Raw genomic sequence first — 15,873 nt, 5'->3', positions numbered from 1 at the left:
CTAGTGTTTATTAATTTATTATTATTATTATTGTTAGTGTTACAGTTATTATTGTTATTATTTTGGTTATTGTTATTATTGTTATTTTTTGGTTATTGTTATTATTGTTAGGAGCGTTAATGTTGTTTTTGTTATTCTTGTGTTTTTCTGTAGAATCCATATGACAAAATATTAATTATAATTAATTTTATTATTTTTTTCTTTTATTTATTTGCCGCCAACAATTCCTGCAGCGCTTCTTACCATACATTCAAAGGGTCTGACTTATGATTTATTATTATTATTATTATTATTATTATTATTATTATTAGATCTGCTGTTGTTGCCGGCAGGCGGAGCGGTACCGCGCGAGGCGAAGCGGCCGGATAAGAGCAGGTGAATCGGGTGAATACAATGATTTACCGGCTGACTGAAGCCAATAGAGTGCAAGCTTTCCAGGTGACCCCCGTCTCCTCTTCAGACACATTATATATTCGAAGTAGAAATCACCTGTACATTTACACCTGTGTAACCGGCCCAAGACATCGCCCCCCTGCCGACCTTCTCATTATCTACCCTCCCTCCCTATTATCTACCCTTTCCCCCCCCTTTGTACTAACCTTTCAGCAGTCCTGCCGGTGAGTCTCCCTGCTCTGCCGCTGTGCGCGCTGCTTTACTGCTGAGCGCCGGAAATGACATCATATTCCGGCGCTCAGCATTACAAGCCAGCACCGAGACCGAGCTAGAGGGCTCGCAGAGGAGAGGGGGCACCGAGCGGGTACTGACAACTTGGTAAGCGAAAACCACTCGGCGCCCCTCTCCTCCGCCTCAAAAAAAAAAAGGCGCTTCAAAAGTGCCACCTGGGGCAATTGCCTCACTCTGCTCCATGGTAGGGCCGGCCCTGCCTGTCTTTAAGCAGGTACTTCTGCTGAGAATTGGCCCCTTCGCTCTGAGAATCGGCCCCTTCGCTCTGAGAATTGGCCCCTTCATCCCCAAAATCTGCCTTTTTGTAGGATGTGGCCGCTCCTCGGGGTCGTTCCATAAGAGGGTCTTCATAGATGCTGAAGGGATCCAGCCTGCCCCAACGCTAAATACTTTGGCACAAGTTACCCCAATGGGGCAGGTCACCCCACTGCCGCTGCCGTTAAAGGGCCAGGACTGCTTTGTTAACCCCAGCGCGACCCTGGGGCGTTACTTTCGCCTCAGAAGAGGTGAGATCCTTATTTAAAGGGGTTACTAATTTTTCCAGCCCCCGCAGGGTAGATGAGCAGCTACAATGCTGCCCCCTAGTGTTAAATTACTAACATTGTTCTTTAAAGCTGCTGTTCCACCTACTCTGCTGAATTGAAGGCTTTTATAACTAAATGTCTCATTAGAAACACCGTTCCTAGTCTCAGAGTACTAAAAAAAAAAGTGATGCATAATTAATTGTTAATTATAGGAAAGAAATTATATTATAATTAATCTATGGGCGGAAACGCAACTGTAACGCGATATAAGGTGAAGCCGAGTGAGACGTCTCGGGAAGCGTCTGTGCTGAGTAATTAAAAATGTCAAAATGTATCTGTCGGCGCGGAGAAAACACGCAATTTACCTCAGAGCAGCATTTTTTTCTTAAATCTGTTGAAAAGTTTTTTCCAACGTATTCTCTAAAAAGCTATTTAAGAAATAAAGACCATGCCCTTTTTACCTAAAAAAAATACTTTTCCTGTTCACGCACCAAAATGCAGGCGCGCTTTCCGCCACCAAGTTTCAAAAAGACCGGAAAAATATTTAGTAAAAAAAAAATATTTTATAATTTGTAGCTTTAAAATAATCTGAGGAATAAACATACCAAAATTCAGCCATTTTTCTCCCGCCTGGGTAAAAAAAAAGATAAAGGTGGCAATTTTTTTTTTATTTTTTTATAATCTTTCATCTGTTTCTTCTTGGGTTTTTTTAGTAATAAGGAACATTCCGATTCTGAAATTCTTTAAAATTATAGAAAGTTACTAAATTGTCCATGGATAATTGCAGAATGGGTTAATAGAATGTTGGATATTTCTCACAATTCCAGTGCATAAAATCTGATATCGCGTTTCGACTCCAGATATACCCGAAAAAAAGAAGCACCAAATAAACATGGCCGCCAAGGACCGATTTTTTTGACAAATCTTCTGTATTTTGTTCTTATCAACCTAGAAATAATACATTTGCCCCGATATTAATGCATCTTATAAATGTTATAAATGCAACATTTTCCGAACATTTCGATCTAGAGCGGTTAAAGAGTTAAAGATGCCGCCCCACATCCCAGGTCAGCCCTTTAATAATAAAGCTTTGTATACTTTTTATACATTTAGGAAACTTATTTCGGGGGTAAAACCCAGAATTCTGTCAAATGCGGGAGATCGGGGGGTACAGCATAACAGCATGCAAAGGGTTAAGGTTTAGGTCGGTGAAACACATTGGGAAGCTGCAGCCTGGGTGGCTGAGGGTGATAGGAGAAGGCATCGTGGCCGTGGCATCGCCTCATCACGACGATCCGCCGGTAAAAAAAAGAGCACTACGGAATATGATGGCGCTATATATATAAAGTAATAAGTTAAGGGCTGGTAACAGATCCACGTTAAACGTCCGTTACACTTCCGAGAGTCTGTATAAAAATGGTCACTTTTGGAAGAATAACCCAGTTATTGGTAAAAATGCCCCTTTTTGTGTTTTTATCCATTATCTCCATTTATTCGTGATTTTTCCCAAATCTCTGGACCTTTGGCCCCAGACACCGCTGACGAGCCTCGTAGTTTAGCACAGGGTGAAGTCTTTGGCCCTGTGGCTGACCGTATGGCGCCGCCTGCGTTTGGGCTGCATGTGCTCCGGCCCGTAGGGCAGCCAGGGGAGCCCTCTGAGGTTTAGGGGGCAGTTCTCGCTGTCCGTGTCCTCGGCGTCCGAGTCGTCTTCCTGGGGATAAGGAAACATCCTGCCGGGGTACGACTCCTTCACCATGTCCTCGAAAAACAACTCCAGCTTCCGGCCGGCCACCGCCACCTCCGAATCCGGCTGCAACGCAACGCGAGCGACGATCAATATCAGGGATCCGAAATATAAATATCGCTGCTTCCTTTATTAAAACCAGCTGTAGTTTTTGCCCCCATAATATAATATAATACAATATAATACAGTTACCAGGCAACTGCATATCAGCCATTTGTATCTGACCCCCGATCTACTAAACACCCCGACTCCTTATCATACTGCCTGTGGGGGGCAATAGAATGACTCTGTCTTATTCACCCAGTTGAATTCTCTGACTAATGAACGTCTATATTACTGTATACAGCACTGGGGGTTATATTACTGTATACAGCGCTGGGGGGTTATATTACTGTATACAGCGCTGGGGGTTATATTACTGTATACAGCACTGGGGGTTATATTACTGTATATAGCGCTGGGGGGTTATATTACTGTATACAGCACTGGGGGGTTATATTACTGTATACAGCACTGGGGGGTTATATTACTGTATACAGCGCTGGGGGTTATATTACTGTATACAGCACTGGGGGGTTATATTACTGTATACAGCGCTGGGGGTTATATTACTGTATACAGCGCTGGGGGGTTATATTACTGTATACAGCACTGGGGGGTTATATTACTGTATACAGCGCTGGGGGGTTATATTACTGTATACAGCACTGGGGGGTTATATTACTGTATACAGCGCTGGGGGTTATATTACTGTATACAGCACTGGGGGGTTATATTACTGTATACAGCGCTGGGGGTTATATTACTGTATACAGGGCTGGGGGTTATATTACTGTATACAGGGCTGGGGGTTATATTACTGTATACAGCGCTGGGGGTTATATTACTGTATACAGAGCTGGGGGTTATATTACTGTATACAGAGCTGGGGGTTATATTACTGTATACAGCGTTGGGGGGTTATATTACTGTATACAGAGCTGGGGGTATATTACTGTATACAGCGTTGGGGGGTTATATTACTGTATACAGCGCTGGGGGGTTATATTACTGTAGACAGCGCTGGGGGTTATATTACTGTATAAAGCGCTGGGGGTTATATTACTGTATACAGCGCTGGGGGTTATATTACTGTATACAGCGCTGGGGGGTTATATTACTGTATACGGTGCTGGGGGGTTATATTACTGTATACAGCGCTGGGGGTTATATTACTGTATACAGCGCTGGGGGTTATATTACTGTATACAGCATTCGGGGTTATATTACTGTATACAGCGCTGGGGGTTATATTACTGTATACAGTGCTGGGGTGGGGGAGTTATATTACTGTATACAGTGCTGGGGGTTTATATTACTGTATACAGAGCTGGGGGGGGTATTACTGTATACAGTGCCGAGGTGGGTTATTACTGTATACAGCGCCGGGGTTTATGCCGAAGGAGAAAGGGAAGACTCGTGTTACTCACGTAATTAAACTTTGCGCAGTTCCAGAACATGAGTCTGATGTCAGACACCAGCTCGTCGGGGGAGGAATAATGGGGGGCGCTCCTCATCTGCAGCTTCTTCCGGATAATGGACAGATCCATCGGCCGTTTTATTATCTGGAAATAGTGACGTGCCTTAATTAAAAACACAAGCAAGAATATTAACTTCCATTCTCTCTCGTGTCACTTTATGGAACCGATTTTAAAAAAAGAAGTAAAAGTTTGAGGCACTGATGTAAAAAAAATGGAGAAATCGGTGCTTTTATCCGTAGCCCCGCCCCCTCGCGCTTATTCCGCCTCCAACATTCTGTTTATAAACGGAGCGAGATACAATGTATCTCTTCTCTCTCTATCCTTCTTAGCTATAAAACTTTTCCTTTTTCCTTCATTTCCTCCAGTATATTCTAGGGATTATTTATCTCTCCTACCACCTCTGCTGTCAGGCAGTTCCATGCGCCCACCACCCATTTTTGTAAAGTAAAAAAAATAAATAAGCACTGCCTACTGTTTACCCCCAAAGTTAGAGTATATTCTGTCCTGACACATCTATAAATTGTATTAAGTCTGAATGATTGGAAGACTTCAAAGAGCGGCTGAGGCACCGGAGAGAAAGCAATCAGCAGCGTCGCCTTTTATGTGTAAATGTCTGCGGGGTGACGGATCCCTCGCCGAGAGGACATAACAGTCTCTCTCTCTCCTGTCATTGAGCAGAAGGCAGCAAAAGTAATTATAGAGACGATGAAACGCAAAGTGCCGTTTACTCACCAAAGGGCTGACGGGCTCCTGGAAGGGAACACTCAGGTTACTGCAATACAGGGAGAGCACCAGCTTCTCGCAGCGCTGCAGAGACAGAAAGGGGGCGCTCGTTATACCGAGTGCCGGTGCCGGGGCAGCTCAGTGTCATCGCACATATACGGTTTGATCGGGACAAAAATGTTTGTAAAACGCGTTGATTTTCTGTTTAATAAAAAGACGTTTTGGGGACGAATCTCCAGTTCAGGTTTACGCGGCCGTCATCTGCCCCAGAAGCGTTAGGGATGCCCCCGGCAACCTCGACTCGCTTTATATTAATTAGACAGATAGAACCTGCCGGCGGATCAGTCCCATTCAGCCCATCTAGTCTGAGCTCATCTTCAGGAGCCGTATGTCTATCCCATGCATGTTTAATACCCTCACTGTATTAGCCTCTACCACCTCTGCTGGGAGGCAGTTCCACTTACCTACAACCCTATCCATAAAGTAAAACCTCCTTTAATCCCATCTCAGCCTCTGACCCTCTAGTGTTAGATTCTGGTCTCTTGTAAAGTTTCTCTCTCTCCCATCCCTTCTCTCTCTCTTCTCTCCCCTTCTCTCTCTCTTCCATCCTTTCTCTCTCCTTGTCTCTCTCTCTCTCTCTCTCATTTGCAGTTTTTCAAAGTGTATTTGGGTTTTTTTGCACGTTTTTAGTGAATCTGTGAGCATTTCACTTACTCTCTGATCATATTCATCCAGTTTTGGCAGAGTCTCCCCGTCGGCGGCCCTGTTTTCGCGGCTGTACCGGGTGTTATCGCAGTCGTATTCCACTTCGGGTTTGGTCAGATTTCGGCATAACGTGCAGACCCATTCACCGCTGGAAGACACCAAAAAACCCATTTACTACCAAAACAGAGAGCACCGGCCCCCGCACATGGGTCTAGCAATTTTTATAAGAAAAAATGTGCTTAATGTTGCAGAAAAACCAACAACGGCTCCTCCTTCCATTCACCAAAATTTGAATTAATGTATCTGAATGAATTTGCGAGTGAAAGTCTGTGATCTCCATCACCTCTCATACATTTTCCCTGCACATTCGTGGCCCCCAGGATCGCTCGTTTCATTGTAAAGCGCACTCCATTATCCATAAGAATGGAAACTATTTTTCTGATGGGCCATGACTCAGAGGCTTTACAGTTACGGGGGCCAGACCCACCACGATGGCACAGACAGGCTGTTTGGGGGGTAAGATGGCACAGACAGGCTGTTTGGGGGGTAAGATGGCACAGACAGGCTGTTTGGGGGGTAAGATGGCACAGACAGGCTGTTTGTGGGGGTAAGATGGCACAGACAGGCTGTTTGGGGGTAAGATGGCACAGACAGGCTGTTTGTGGGGGTAAGATGGCACAGACAGGCTGTTTGGGGGTAAGATGGCACAGACAGGCTGTTTGTGGGGGTATAATGGCACAGACAGGCTGTTTGAACACGTTGCTTGGTGTAATCGGGAGTGGGGGGCAATTAATTACACCAGGGGACCTGTGGCTTCTAGTTACGCCCCCGCCACGACTACTCTAACTGCAACCAACTCTTTCTCCAAGACATATGATAAAGCCCCCCCTCCCACCTGATGTCCTGCGCAGAACGTGATGCTCACCCTGGAAAGCTAAACAGCTCTGGGACGTGACAGGAGAGGTGAAACACTTTGGGGCAGTTATCACAGCAAAGCATTTCCCCGCCATTCAAACACACGGCGCAGAAGTCCTCGTTCTCGATCTGCCTCGCGGCTTCAGAGGAAGTCTTCATCGCCGGGGGCCCGCCGTGGCCCTTGGATTCTGGCGGTCGGTCGTTCATCGGACCCGCGGGAAGCTCCGGGGGGTTCCTGCACTCCTGAGAACTCCCAGCCAGGGAACTTGCCCTGGAATAGGGTTTCACTTGCTGGGGTAGTTGATGAATCGACCTTGGGGGCATTTGAGGAAAGGACTCTGCCCTATAAGGCGCTGCGGGCTGCGGGGTCGTATCCGTGGCTAGCGGGGGAGGGAATGGGCTTTCTGGATTTACCTAAAACATAAAAATTTAAATTGCAGGTCAGGATATATGAAGGTTTCATTAAAGGACATCTCAAGTCTTTGGTTTCTATAGCAACAGCCTATCAGCGCTAGCTTTTGTGTCACATGACAATTAAGCATTCCCTGCAAATTTATGCATTAGGTTACGTGATTAAGGAATCATTTCCGGAAACGGTTTGGGGTTTCAGCAGGACGCGGAATGTTTCTGACGCTGCGTTTAGTTATAAGACTTTAAAGTGAAGGCGAGTAGACGGAGCAGCATCTTTCAGGGACTTATTTACTAAATAGTGAGTTTTTGTAGCGTAAGCAAACCCCACAGCCATAGGAACGGGACTGGCGTGAGACGTTTCGGGGGCGGCTCTGTGAAACGGATAACCTGACCTTTATGGACATGGTCTTGGATTTGGCCCCGCACTGAACGAGCAAACGCAGCGAGCCGTCGTCCTCGTCTTTTTTCGGCGGCTGCACCTTGAAGACGGGGAGCTCTCCGGAAGCGGGGGTGCAGATCTTCAGCCTCTCCAAACGCACGTAAGGGATCTTAGTTTCCTTCGCTTCCGACCTGAAACGATATCAATGACGTCACATTCCTGGGTGTGAGGTCAGACTCACCGGGCTGCATTCACAAGCCTCCTGTGAAAAATGTATAGGAACGTTTCCATGGTTTCCATGGTGACTGCCCCATGTAGAGAACTTTTCTACAGTGCGTTATACACTTCTCTCCCAGGACTTGACTTATAACCTCTTCAGAGCTCTGCGGGGTGTTATGTATTATACATTCCGCGCATGGACATTATATCGCCTCAGCCTGTGTACACAAAGCGATTTATTGCGAGTCAGCCTCAGCGCGTAATCCTCGGACCTGCGTTCAGATTCTGGCAACAAATCCCCCAGTTTAGGGTATGTTAAAGTGCCCCCCCACACACGTAAATAACCGCGCATGTTCTAATTGATCTACACATAGCGCGGGGCTTTGTTGGGAGGGAGAGGGGATTTTTTTTTATATACTTACATTTTTTGGATTATTCACAATTTTTTTTTTTTTACATTTCACTAAATGTAATTTTCTAATTGGTGTTTCTATAAAACTCGATATGTTGAGCGTTAGGAAAGGGTTAACAGGAAGCATCTAACAGCATTAATAAACCTCCAACATCGCAAATTTATTAAACCTTTACCAGGAGGAGACAAAGTAATCCTCCGGTTATCCGAATATTAGGATTTTCTTTTCTATTTTATCAATTTATACATTTTTTTGTTATATTCTGAAGATATTCATTCGTTGGACCGATTTCGGGTGTAAAACGCACAGTTATTCCGATCTTCCGCCGCGGGCCGGGTTAGCGGTTGGATTTCCGGTAACGGGTTCCGCCGCGCTGGATTTTTACCTGTTTGGGTTTTCGTTGCGTTTAACGTCTTCGCTAAAATTCACCTGAAAACCGGGGTTTTCCTCTAAAAAAAAAATGAGATTCGGTTATATTTTGGTTGCCGTCGAGCGTCGCCCGTCCTGCCTGTAGCTGAAGGCTGGCTGTGGATGATAGGAGTTTCGGTCCTCACCTGTATATCTTATTCTCACTCTCTGTAACTGCCCTCCTTCCCGCCCCGTGTGTCTGTGGGGGGTATTTACTAAGTGGTGCGACCCCGCATTGTCTTGGGCTGACTCTCTCGCTCCGAGCCCTTCCAGGACGATATAGAGATAAAGAATAATCATTTATTAATCTGGGTCGGCAGAACCCACCGGCAGATCGGCCCCCATCCGGCCCCCATCTAGTTGCCCGTTTCTCCTGCTGTAAAGACTCAAACCTTAATCAGTCGTTGATCTCGTCTTAGATTCAGGAACCGTATGTCTATCCCATGCATGTTTAATACCCTCACTGTATTACCCTCTACCACCTCTGCTGGGAGGCTGCTCCACTTATCCACCACCCTCTCAGTAAAGTGAAACGTCCTTTCATTAAGTACCCTCTAACGATAGAAATACCTGATTCATGTTTGGGTTGTTTTAAGGGGACGGGTGGCTGCCAGGTCGCGCTCTTCCGTGGCGCCGGGTCAGGGGGGGCAGATTTCTTAACGGACAGATTAATCGGCTCTTCGAACATATTTTCTAACGGTAAAACGAGGCTGCTCAGGGTGTTTGCGTTTTCGCTCCCCGCGTCGGGGTTCACGCGGCCGTTTCCACAGCTGTAATCCTCATTCTCAACCTATCGGGGCAATAAAAAGAATCATTAAGGATCTGGCCCTTTAAAACATTAACCCTTCAGCAGCTCCTCCCTGGGATTTGGTAGCGGAAACGTTTTTCGAATCCCCCGGATTTGATACAAAGTATTCGTTCTGTTTAATTTCTCGCTTTGCGGCCTCCTGAGCCTCGTTATTTAAAAAGCAATTGGCCGTTTAATCGATCTGCCCCTAGTCTTACTATCGTTTAACCATTCCTTTTTCGAGTGCCCCCCCCAATGCAGGGAACACCGCTGCTTTGGCACTGAAAGGGTTAACGCTGTAGCCTCAAAAGTGGCAGGAAGCGAATACAGCCGGGGCTAATAAAGGTGTTTTTGCCCCCGTGTGAGTTCTGCGTGCCGAAGCAGGTGGGACTCTTACCTTGCAGATGGCGTTTCCCATGAGGGTCATGCCTGTTGCCATGGTATCCACGGGACCCAGGTGTAGCGCGTCGGAGACACCTGCCTCCACGCTGCCGTAGCCCGGAATCCTCTCGGCGTCCGGCGTGACGGGGGAGTACGGCCGCTCGGGGGGCTGAGCAAAAAACTGGCAGGAGAGAGGCTGCATCTGGGGGTCCGCGGAGCGGGACAGCCTCGGGGAAGAGAACTCCAGGTCGGACGTATTCGGGAAGCCCACGGATGCCGAGCGCTGGGGGGGAAAAAACAGGCGGCTGTCACAGCTTCGTTTACAGCTAACGAGCGATCACCGGCACACTACAACTCCTATGATCCTCAATCCCTAACGCCCCAGCTGTGACCCCCTGTAACCCTTTCACGCCTCACCAGTCAACACGCGATATGGTGTAATGTCCGGCTGTGCGTTGTTGGAATGGTAGTATAAATTCCCATCAGCCTCTGCCTAGAGCTCATACGGAGACCTTCAGAGGCAGGGGTTTGGGGTAAAGGTTGGGGTTCGTGGCACAGTAAATACCCGTCCCGATCTGCCCCCTCCCCGGCCTGCGCAAGTACCTTCCTTACTGGATTGGCAGAGAACTGGTTCATCCGGCACGCGTCGTTCTCCACGGCGGCGATGATCTCATCGGCGATTGACTGCGTCTGCATGTTACCGGGGGAAGCGGCCGCCACGGGCGACAGGTCCACAGTGTGAGCGTCGGGCGATATGACGTCATCGCAAACCTGCGGACACCGGAGACAAGGAGCGTTCGTTACGCGAGTGAAACGCGTCGGTACTTTGTATTCATCCATAACGAATCAATTAGCGGCGGCTTCTACGGATAATATTCCTCAAAGGGCCGGTTTAAGATACCCAAACAGTGAAACCCCCTCTCACCTGCGGCACTTCCTCCTGGGACTGCATCGGTACGGCGGCCGGCTGGCGCACGATGTAGTTTATCTGGCCCACTATGGTTTGCTGGACGTGCTGCGGCTGCTTGCTCTGGCTGAGCTGCACGTTGGACGGCTGGCTCTGGAGAAGGAGTTCTAGACCTTTCTGCATCTGTTCCAGCTCAAACTGCTGGTTGATGATGTCCAGGCTGTGGTGCACGACCTGCTCGTGGACCCCCTCGCCGGGGCACAGGGGGGTCTGGGGCTGAACCTGATGTCGCTGCTGCGGGACGTGGTTGACGCTGTGCACCGGACCCAGCTGCATTTGCACGGACGGCGCCTGTAGAGACGGCGCGCTCAGCACGTTGTGCACTTGGCCAAAGTCTTGGGTGGTCACGGAGCAAACAGGCGGCGCGCTGGGCACGCTCTGCGGCACGGTCTGCGGCACGGTCTGTGACTTCGGCTGCTGGTTCTCCGGCCAGAACGTGGGGTTCTCGTGGTCCGCCTGCGGCTGGTGAGGGAGCCACGGCTGAATGACCCTCACCGGCCGGGAGGCGCATCGCTGCTCTTTGCCCGGGTTATACGGCGCCGGGTGGACCTGCGCGTGCTTCGCTCCGCCGGGATGGGTGTAGGGGATTGGCTGATTGCCGCTGCTGTTGGCAGGTTGACCCTTTGTGACTGACGGCAAAGTATAGCAGTGGGCGCAGCACACCGGGGTATGGCACTGGACGCTGGAGGGCAAAGTCTGCGGGTTAGTGATAGCCCCAGCGTGGGGGGTCCCAGGCGGGTGGGGGGTCCCAGGCGGGTAGTGGGCTGGGTAATAGAGGGACTGCACCTCTTCCGCCGGGCCGTAGCTTGGGACCTCCGTCTGAGCAGCAGGGGCTCCATCCATCAATATGGTACCTGGAGACACCGTAAGAAAGACAGGTGGTGATATCCGCCATCGTTACCGTCTACTGCCCCCCACCCTACTGCCCCCTACGGGTACGTAAAGGGCCCCTGTCACCTAAACTACGCTCTATAACAGTCCTAGAGGTATTAGTCAGGGACTAAGTCAGCCGTGCTGTAATGATGAGCTCACGGAATTTGCGGGGTTACCTAAATTTGCAATCTGTTTGCTCCAATAGGACGGCTCCCAACTGAACTTCAGCTTCAAAGGGCGTGCGAAGTCCGTCCCGCAGCCGGTGTCCAGGAGGCGCTGCATCTGGAAGACGATCTGGATACAAAGTTTCCCGTTAAAACCAAATAGCGACCCCCCCCCACACACACCTGCCTCCCTCCATTACAAATCTCTCATATCTATCATGGGTGGGCTTATAGAGGACCCCCGTGCCTTGCCTCCGAGACGGCTGCCTGGTCTAAGAATATTTAAGAAATGAGCTTCTGCGGTAGCGCGGCTGCGTTGGTGTTTATTGGACCGGCTGGCATGGTTGGATATCAATCACAGATTTATTCTTATACTTCCACATTAGTGGCCCCTTGTGGCCCTCTCTCAAATTAACAAGATCCCAGAAGACTCGTGCCCGAGCCATTTTACTTTACTGAGATAAGTGGAGCAGCCTCCCGGCAGAAGTGGTAGAGGGTAATACAGTGAGGGTATTAAACATGCATGGGATAGACATACGGCTCCTGAATCTAAGACGAGACCAACGACTGATTAAGGTTTGAGTCGTTACAGCAGGAGAAACGGGCAACTAGACGGGGGCCGGATGGGGGCCGGATGGGGGGCGATCTGCCGGCGGGTTCTGGGTTTGTATTGGCTGCAATCAGACGTAAAGGAGGGGCCCCCTGGGGGCCGACGTACCAGCTCCTTGCTGAACAGGAAGGGGATGCTGTTCTTGCCGTACGTGGCCCAGTTCACGAAGTTCTGAACGTGTTCCAGCTGCCGGTTCAGAACCAGAACGGACTGAAGCTGCTGCTCAAACTTGTGCTGCTTTTCACTTGTGATTTTCTACGGTTTGAAAGCAAAAAAGGATTATTAGTGTCCACAAAAAGGTAGTAGATAATTGGAGCAGACTCCCAGCAGAGGTGGTAGAGGGTAATACAGTGAGGGAATTTAAACATGCATGGGATAGATAAATGAAACAGCCTCCCAGCAGAGGTGGTAGAGGGTGATACAATGAGGGTATTCAACATGCATGGGGTAGACATACGGCTCCTGAATCTAAGACGAGACCAACGACTGATTAAGGTCGTTACAGCAGGAGAGACGGGCGACTAGACGGGGGCCGCCGGGGCCGATCTGCCGGCGGGTTCTAGGTTAGTCTTTCATAAGACACAGAGGTATCTAGAACCTGGCGCCCCGTCTTGCCGTCGGCGGGAGGCTCACCTCGAGCTGCTCCAGCAGAGAGTTGATGCGTTTGTTTAGTTCGTTGATAATCACCATCTTGGTCATCTTGATCTGATTCTCCACCTTCCTGTGAACGTGTTTTATTTCAAACAGCCTGTGAAGAGACGCGAGGAGCCGGTCAGTCCCTCCAGTCAGCCGAGGGCCGTGGCGGGACACGAATGGTTAATGTATCGTGCCAACCCCATATGCTAATTTAGCGGCACATTTGCATACGGGGTCTGTTATCATTGATTGGCGAAGCATATAAGGCAGATTCTTTGCTGAATTCAAATTTGGGGTGGGATACGAGATATTAATAAATTAATAAAATCAAGAAATGTGACCTTCCCCGGGGGGCGCAGGGGGGGGGGGATTTGGGACAGATTTCAAGAGAATTCCGGTTAAAATGTTAATAAAATCTTAAAACCGCCCAGAAATTAAGGGAGGTTTAAAAGGTAAATAACAAGTCCCTAAAATATTTCTGGATTCGTACTTTATTAAACCATTAATTATTATGATTATTATTATTGTTTATTATTATTCTTAGTATTATTGATTTTTATTATTCATTATTATCTATTATTATTATTGTTTTGTTTATTATTATTTATTATTATTTATTTCCGAATCTTTGCTCTTTGAGCCTTTTTTTTCCCTATTTTAAATTGCGAGTATTAAGATAAATTTAACTCACTTTCGGCCAAGTATCCTGGGAGTTGGAGTCCTCGGTTCTGCTGGATTTCAGGGTTAAATATTATACTTTGGGGTCTCCTATTGTTTGTTAATCTGCTTTTTTTAATGGACCCAAAAATAGATCTTTTTTTATATATAAATGTCCCTGTGAGAATTACAAAATATCGCTAATCAGCGGACTTTCCCTAGAGGTCACCGCCGGCCCCTTCTGGGGTGCATTCAGTAAATTGTGGGGTGCGGAATGTAATCTCGCGTCGGACGGGCCGCTGCCTTTCGGTTTTTCATTGGCCAATCCCATAGATTAGCGCAGAACCTCTTACCGCTCCTCCATCTGCTTCCCCGCGGCCTGAACCCCAATTTTCTTCTCCTCCACTTGGCTGAGAACGTTCTCCAGGAGAACTCTTTGGTTCTGCAGAGCTTCGTCCAGGCGCCGGAACCTTCCAAATAATAGAACTCTGTTACAAAATGTATCGACCCAAACATAACAAATCTCTGATGTCACCCGTCTAGGGGGTACCTGGCCGTGGTTCTCTGATGTCACCGGGTGGACTGTATCTATCTCTCTATCTCTGATGTCACCGGGTGGACTGTATCTATCTCTCTATCTCTGATGTCATCGGGTGGACTGTATCTATCTCTCTATCTCTGATGTCATCGGGTGGACTGTATCTATCTCTCTATCTCTGATGTCATCGGGGTGGGTTTTATCTATTCCCGTATCTCTGATGTTACAGGGGTGGGCTGTCTCTTTCTATCTATCTCTGACAGGCCCGGACTGGCCATCGGGCAAACCAGGGCCGGATTGATTTAGGGGCTGATGGAGCTGCAGCTTTAACAATAAATAAATAAATAAATAAAAATGGGCTGCTTGGGCTTAAATGCCCGGGCCTATTTTTTGTCCCAGTCCGGGCCTGATCTCTGATGTCATCGGGTGGACTATATCTATCCCCATATCTCTGCCCCCATATCTCTGATGTCATCGGGTGGACTATATCTATCCCCATATCTCTGCCCCCATATCTCTGATGTCATCGGGTGGACTATATCTATCCCCATATCTCTGCCCCCGTATCTCTAATGTCACCGGGGCAGCTTGTACCCACCTGTGGTCTTTGTGTTCCAGGAGCAGGCAGTGACGGCACATGAGAAGGTCGCACGTCTCACAAAACAACCTCAGGGTCTCTTGGCTGTGAAGATGACAAAACAGGAAGCCCCCGGATCCGCCATCTGCCCCTGCTTAGTAAAATTAGAAAATTATGTCATTTAACGTCGGGAGAAAAAGACCCAAAACCGCCAGCCCTGCAGACCCAGAAGCGACAGCGCGTCGGGGGGCGGAGACTCGCTGAGACCCCCACTGACCCGTCGTGCAGACCCTCCGGCGGGAGAGTCGCTGGGACCCCCACTGACCCCTCGCGCAGACCCTCGGCGTGATAAACGCTCGAACGCGCAGATTGCTATAATTATTGCCCAAAACCCTTAAATCCGTGTTACGCGCGGGTTACTGGCCAGGTGTGAGAAGGGGGTCTCTGAGAGGGTCTCACCTGCAGATGTTCTTTGAGACGCCGGCAGGTAGTGGTCGCCAGCCGCCTTGCCGTGTCGGTGCTGCTCGGCGCATGTGCTGCACAGCCATTTATTGCAGTGGGTGCAGAGACTGTGAGCTGGGTTTTTCTCGGCGCAATCAAAGCAGCTCTGAAACATCACAAAAAAAAAAAAATTTTACCCCAAAAATCTGTTTCATGTAATAAATGCTAAAAAAATGCACCTGATTCTAAAACAAATTCCATTTCTTGCCTGCGTTTGTGCTGGGAGTGCTGGGAGTGTTTGTGCCAGGAGTGCTGGGAGTGGGAGTGCTGGGAGTTGGTCACTCAAAGTGTTAATCTATTGACGCATGAAAAATACTTTGTAAGAAAGCCCACGCTGTCTGTCACAATGTATCAAAAACACATCACGCTTGCGTTAAGGTCATTGGATCGTTAGATGGGGCCACAATTCCCATCATGCTCAGCCAATCTGAGCCCAGGAGTCGGAGAAGCTCCACGAGCCGCCGTCTATACCCCACGGCCGACCTCTAATTGCACATCGCAGCCGCAAGGTGAGCTTCTCCACTAAATATAGAGACT

General features: G+C 48.4%; 1 protein-coding gene across 1 annotated transcript; it reads right to left on the bottom strand.

Moving 5' to 3' along the window:
- Positions 1 to 2,763: 2,763 nt before the first annotated feature.
- LOC149276521 (tripartite motif-containing protein 66-like) lies at positions 2,764 to 15,451 on the bottom strand. The gene is made up of 17 exons (XM_089503548.1): positions 15,295 to 15,451; positions 14,857 to 14,986; positions 14,074 to 14,190; positions 13,061 to 13,175; positions 12,536 to 12,682; positions 11,830 to 11,947; positions 10,739 to 11,634; positions 10,426 to 10,584; positions 9,830 to 10,096; positions 9,344 to 9,435; positions 7,583 to 7,796; positions 7,168 to 7,195; positions 6,826 to 7,003; positions 5,910 to 6,048; positions 5,205 to 5,279; positions 4,422 to 4,574; positions 2,764 to 3,018 (listed from the first exon to the last, which is right to left on the bottom strand). The coding sequence occupies exons 1-17, from the start codon at positions 15,449 to 15,451 to the stop codon at positions 2,764 to 2,766; spliced, it is 3,240 nt and encodes a 1,079-aa protein (XP_089359674.1).
- Positions 15,452 to 15,873: the final 422 nt, after the last annotated feature.

Source organism: Sceloporus occidentalis, unplaced genomic scaffold (assembly GCF_023333645.1).
Source record: "Sceloporus occidentalis isolate IW3139 unplaced genomic scaffold, rSceOcc1.0.p SCAF_235, whole genome shotgun sequence".
Classification (NCBI taxonomy): Eukaryota; Metazoa; Chordata; class Lepidosauria; order Squamata; family Phrynosomatidae; genus Sceloporus; species Sceloporus occidentalis.
Note: the sequence above shows the minus strand (reverse complement) of the source record. Positions and strands in the feature narration are given on the sequence as shown.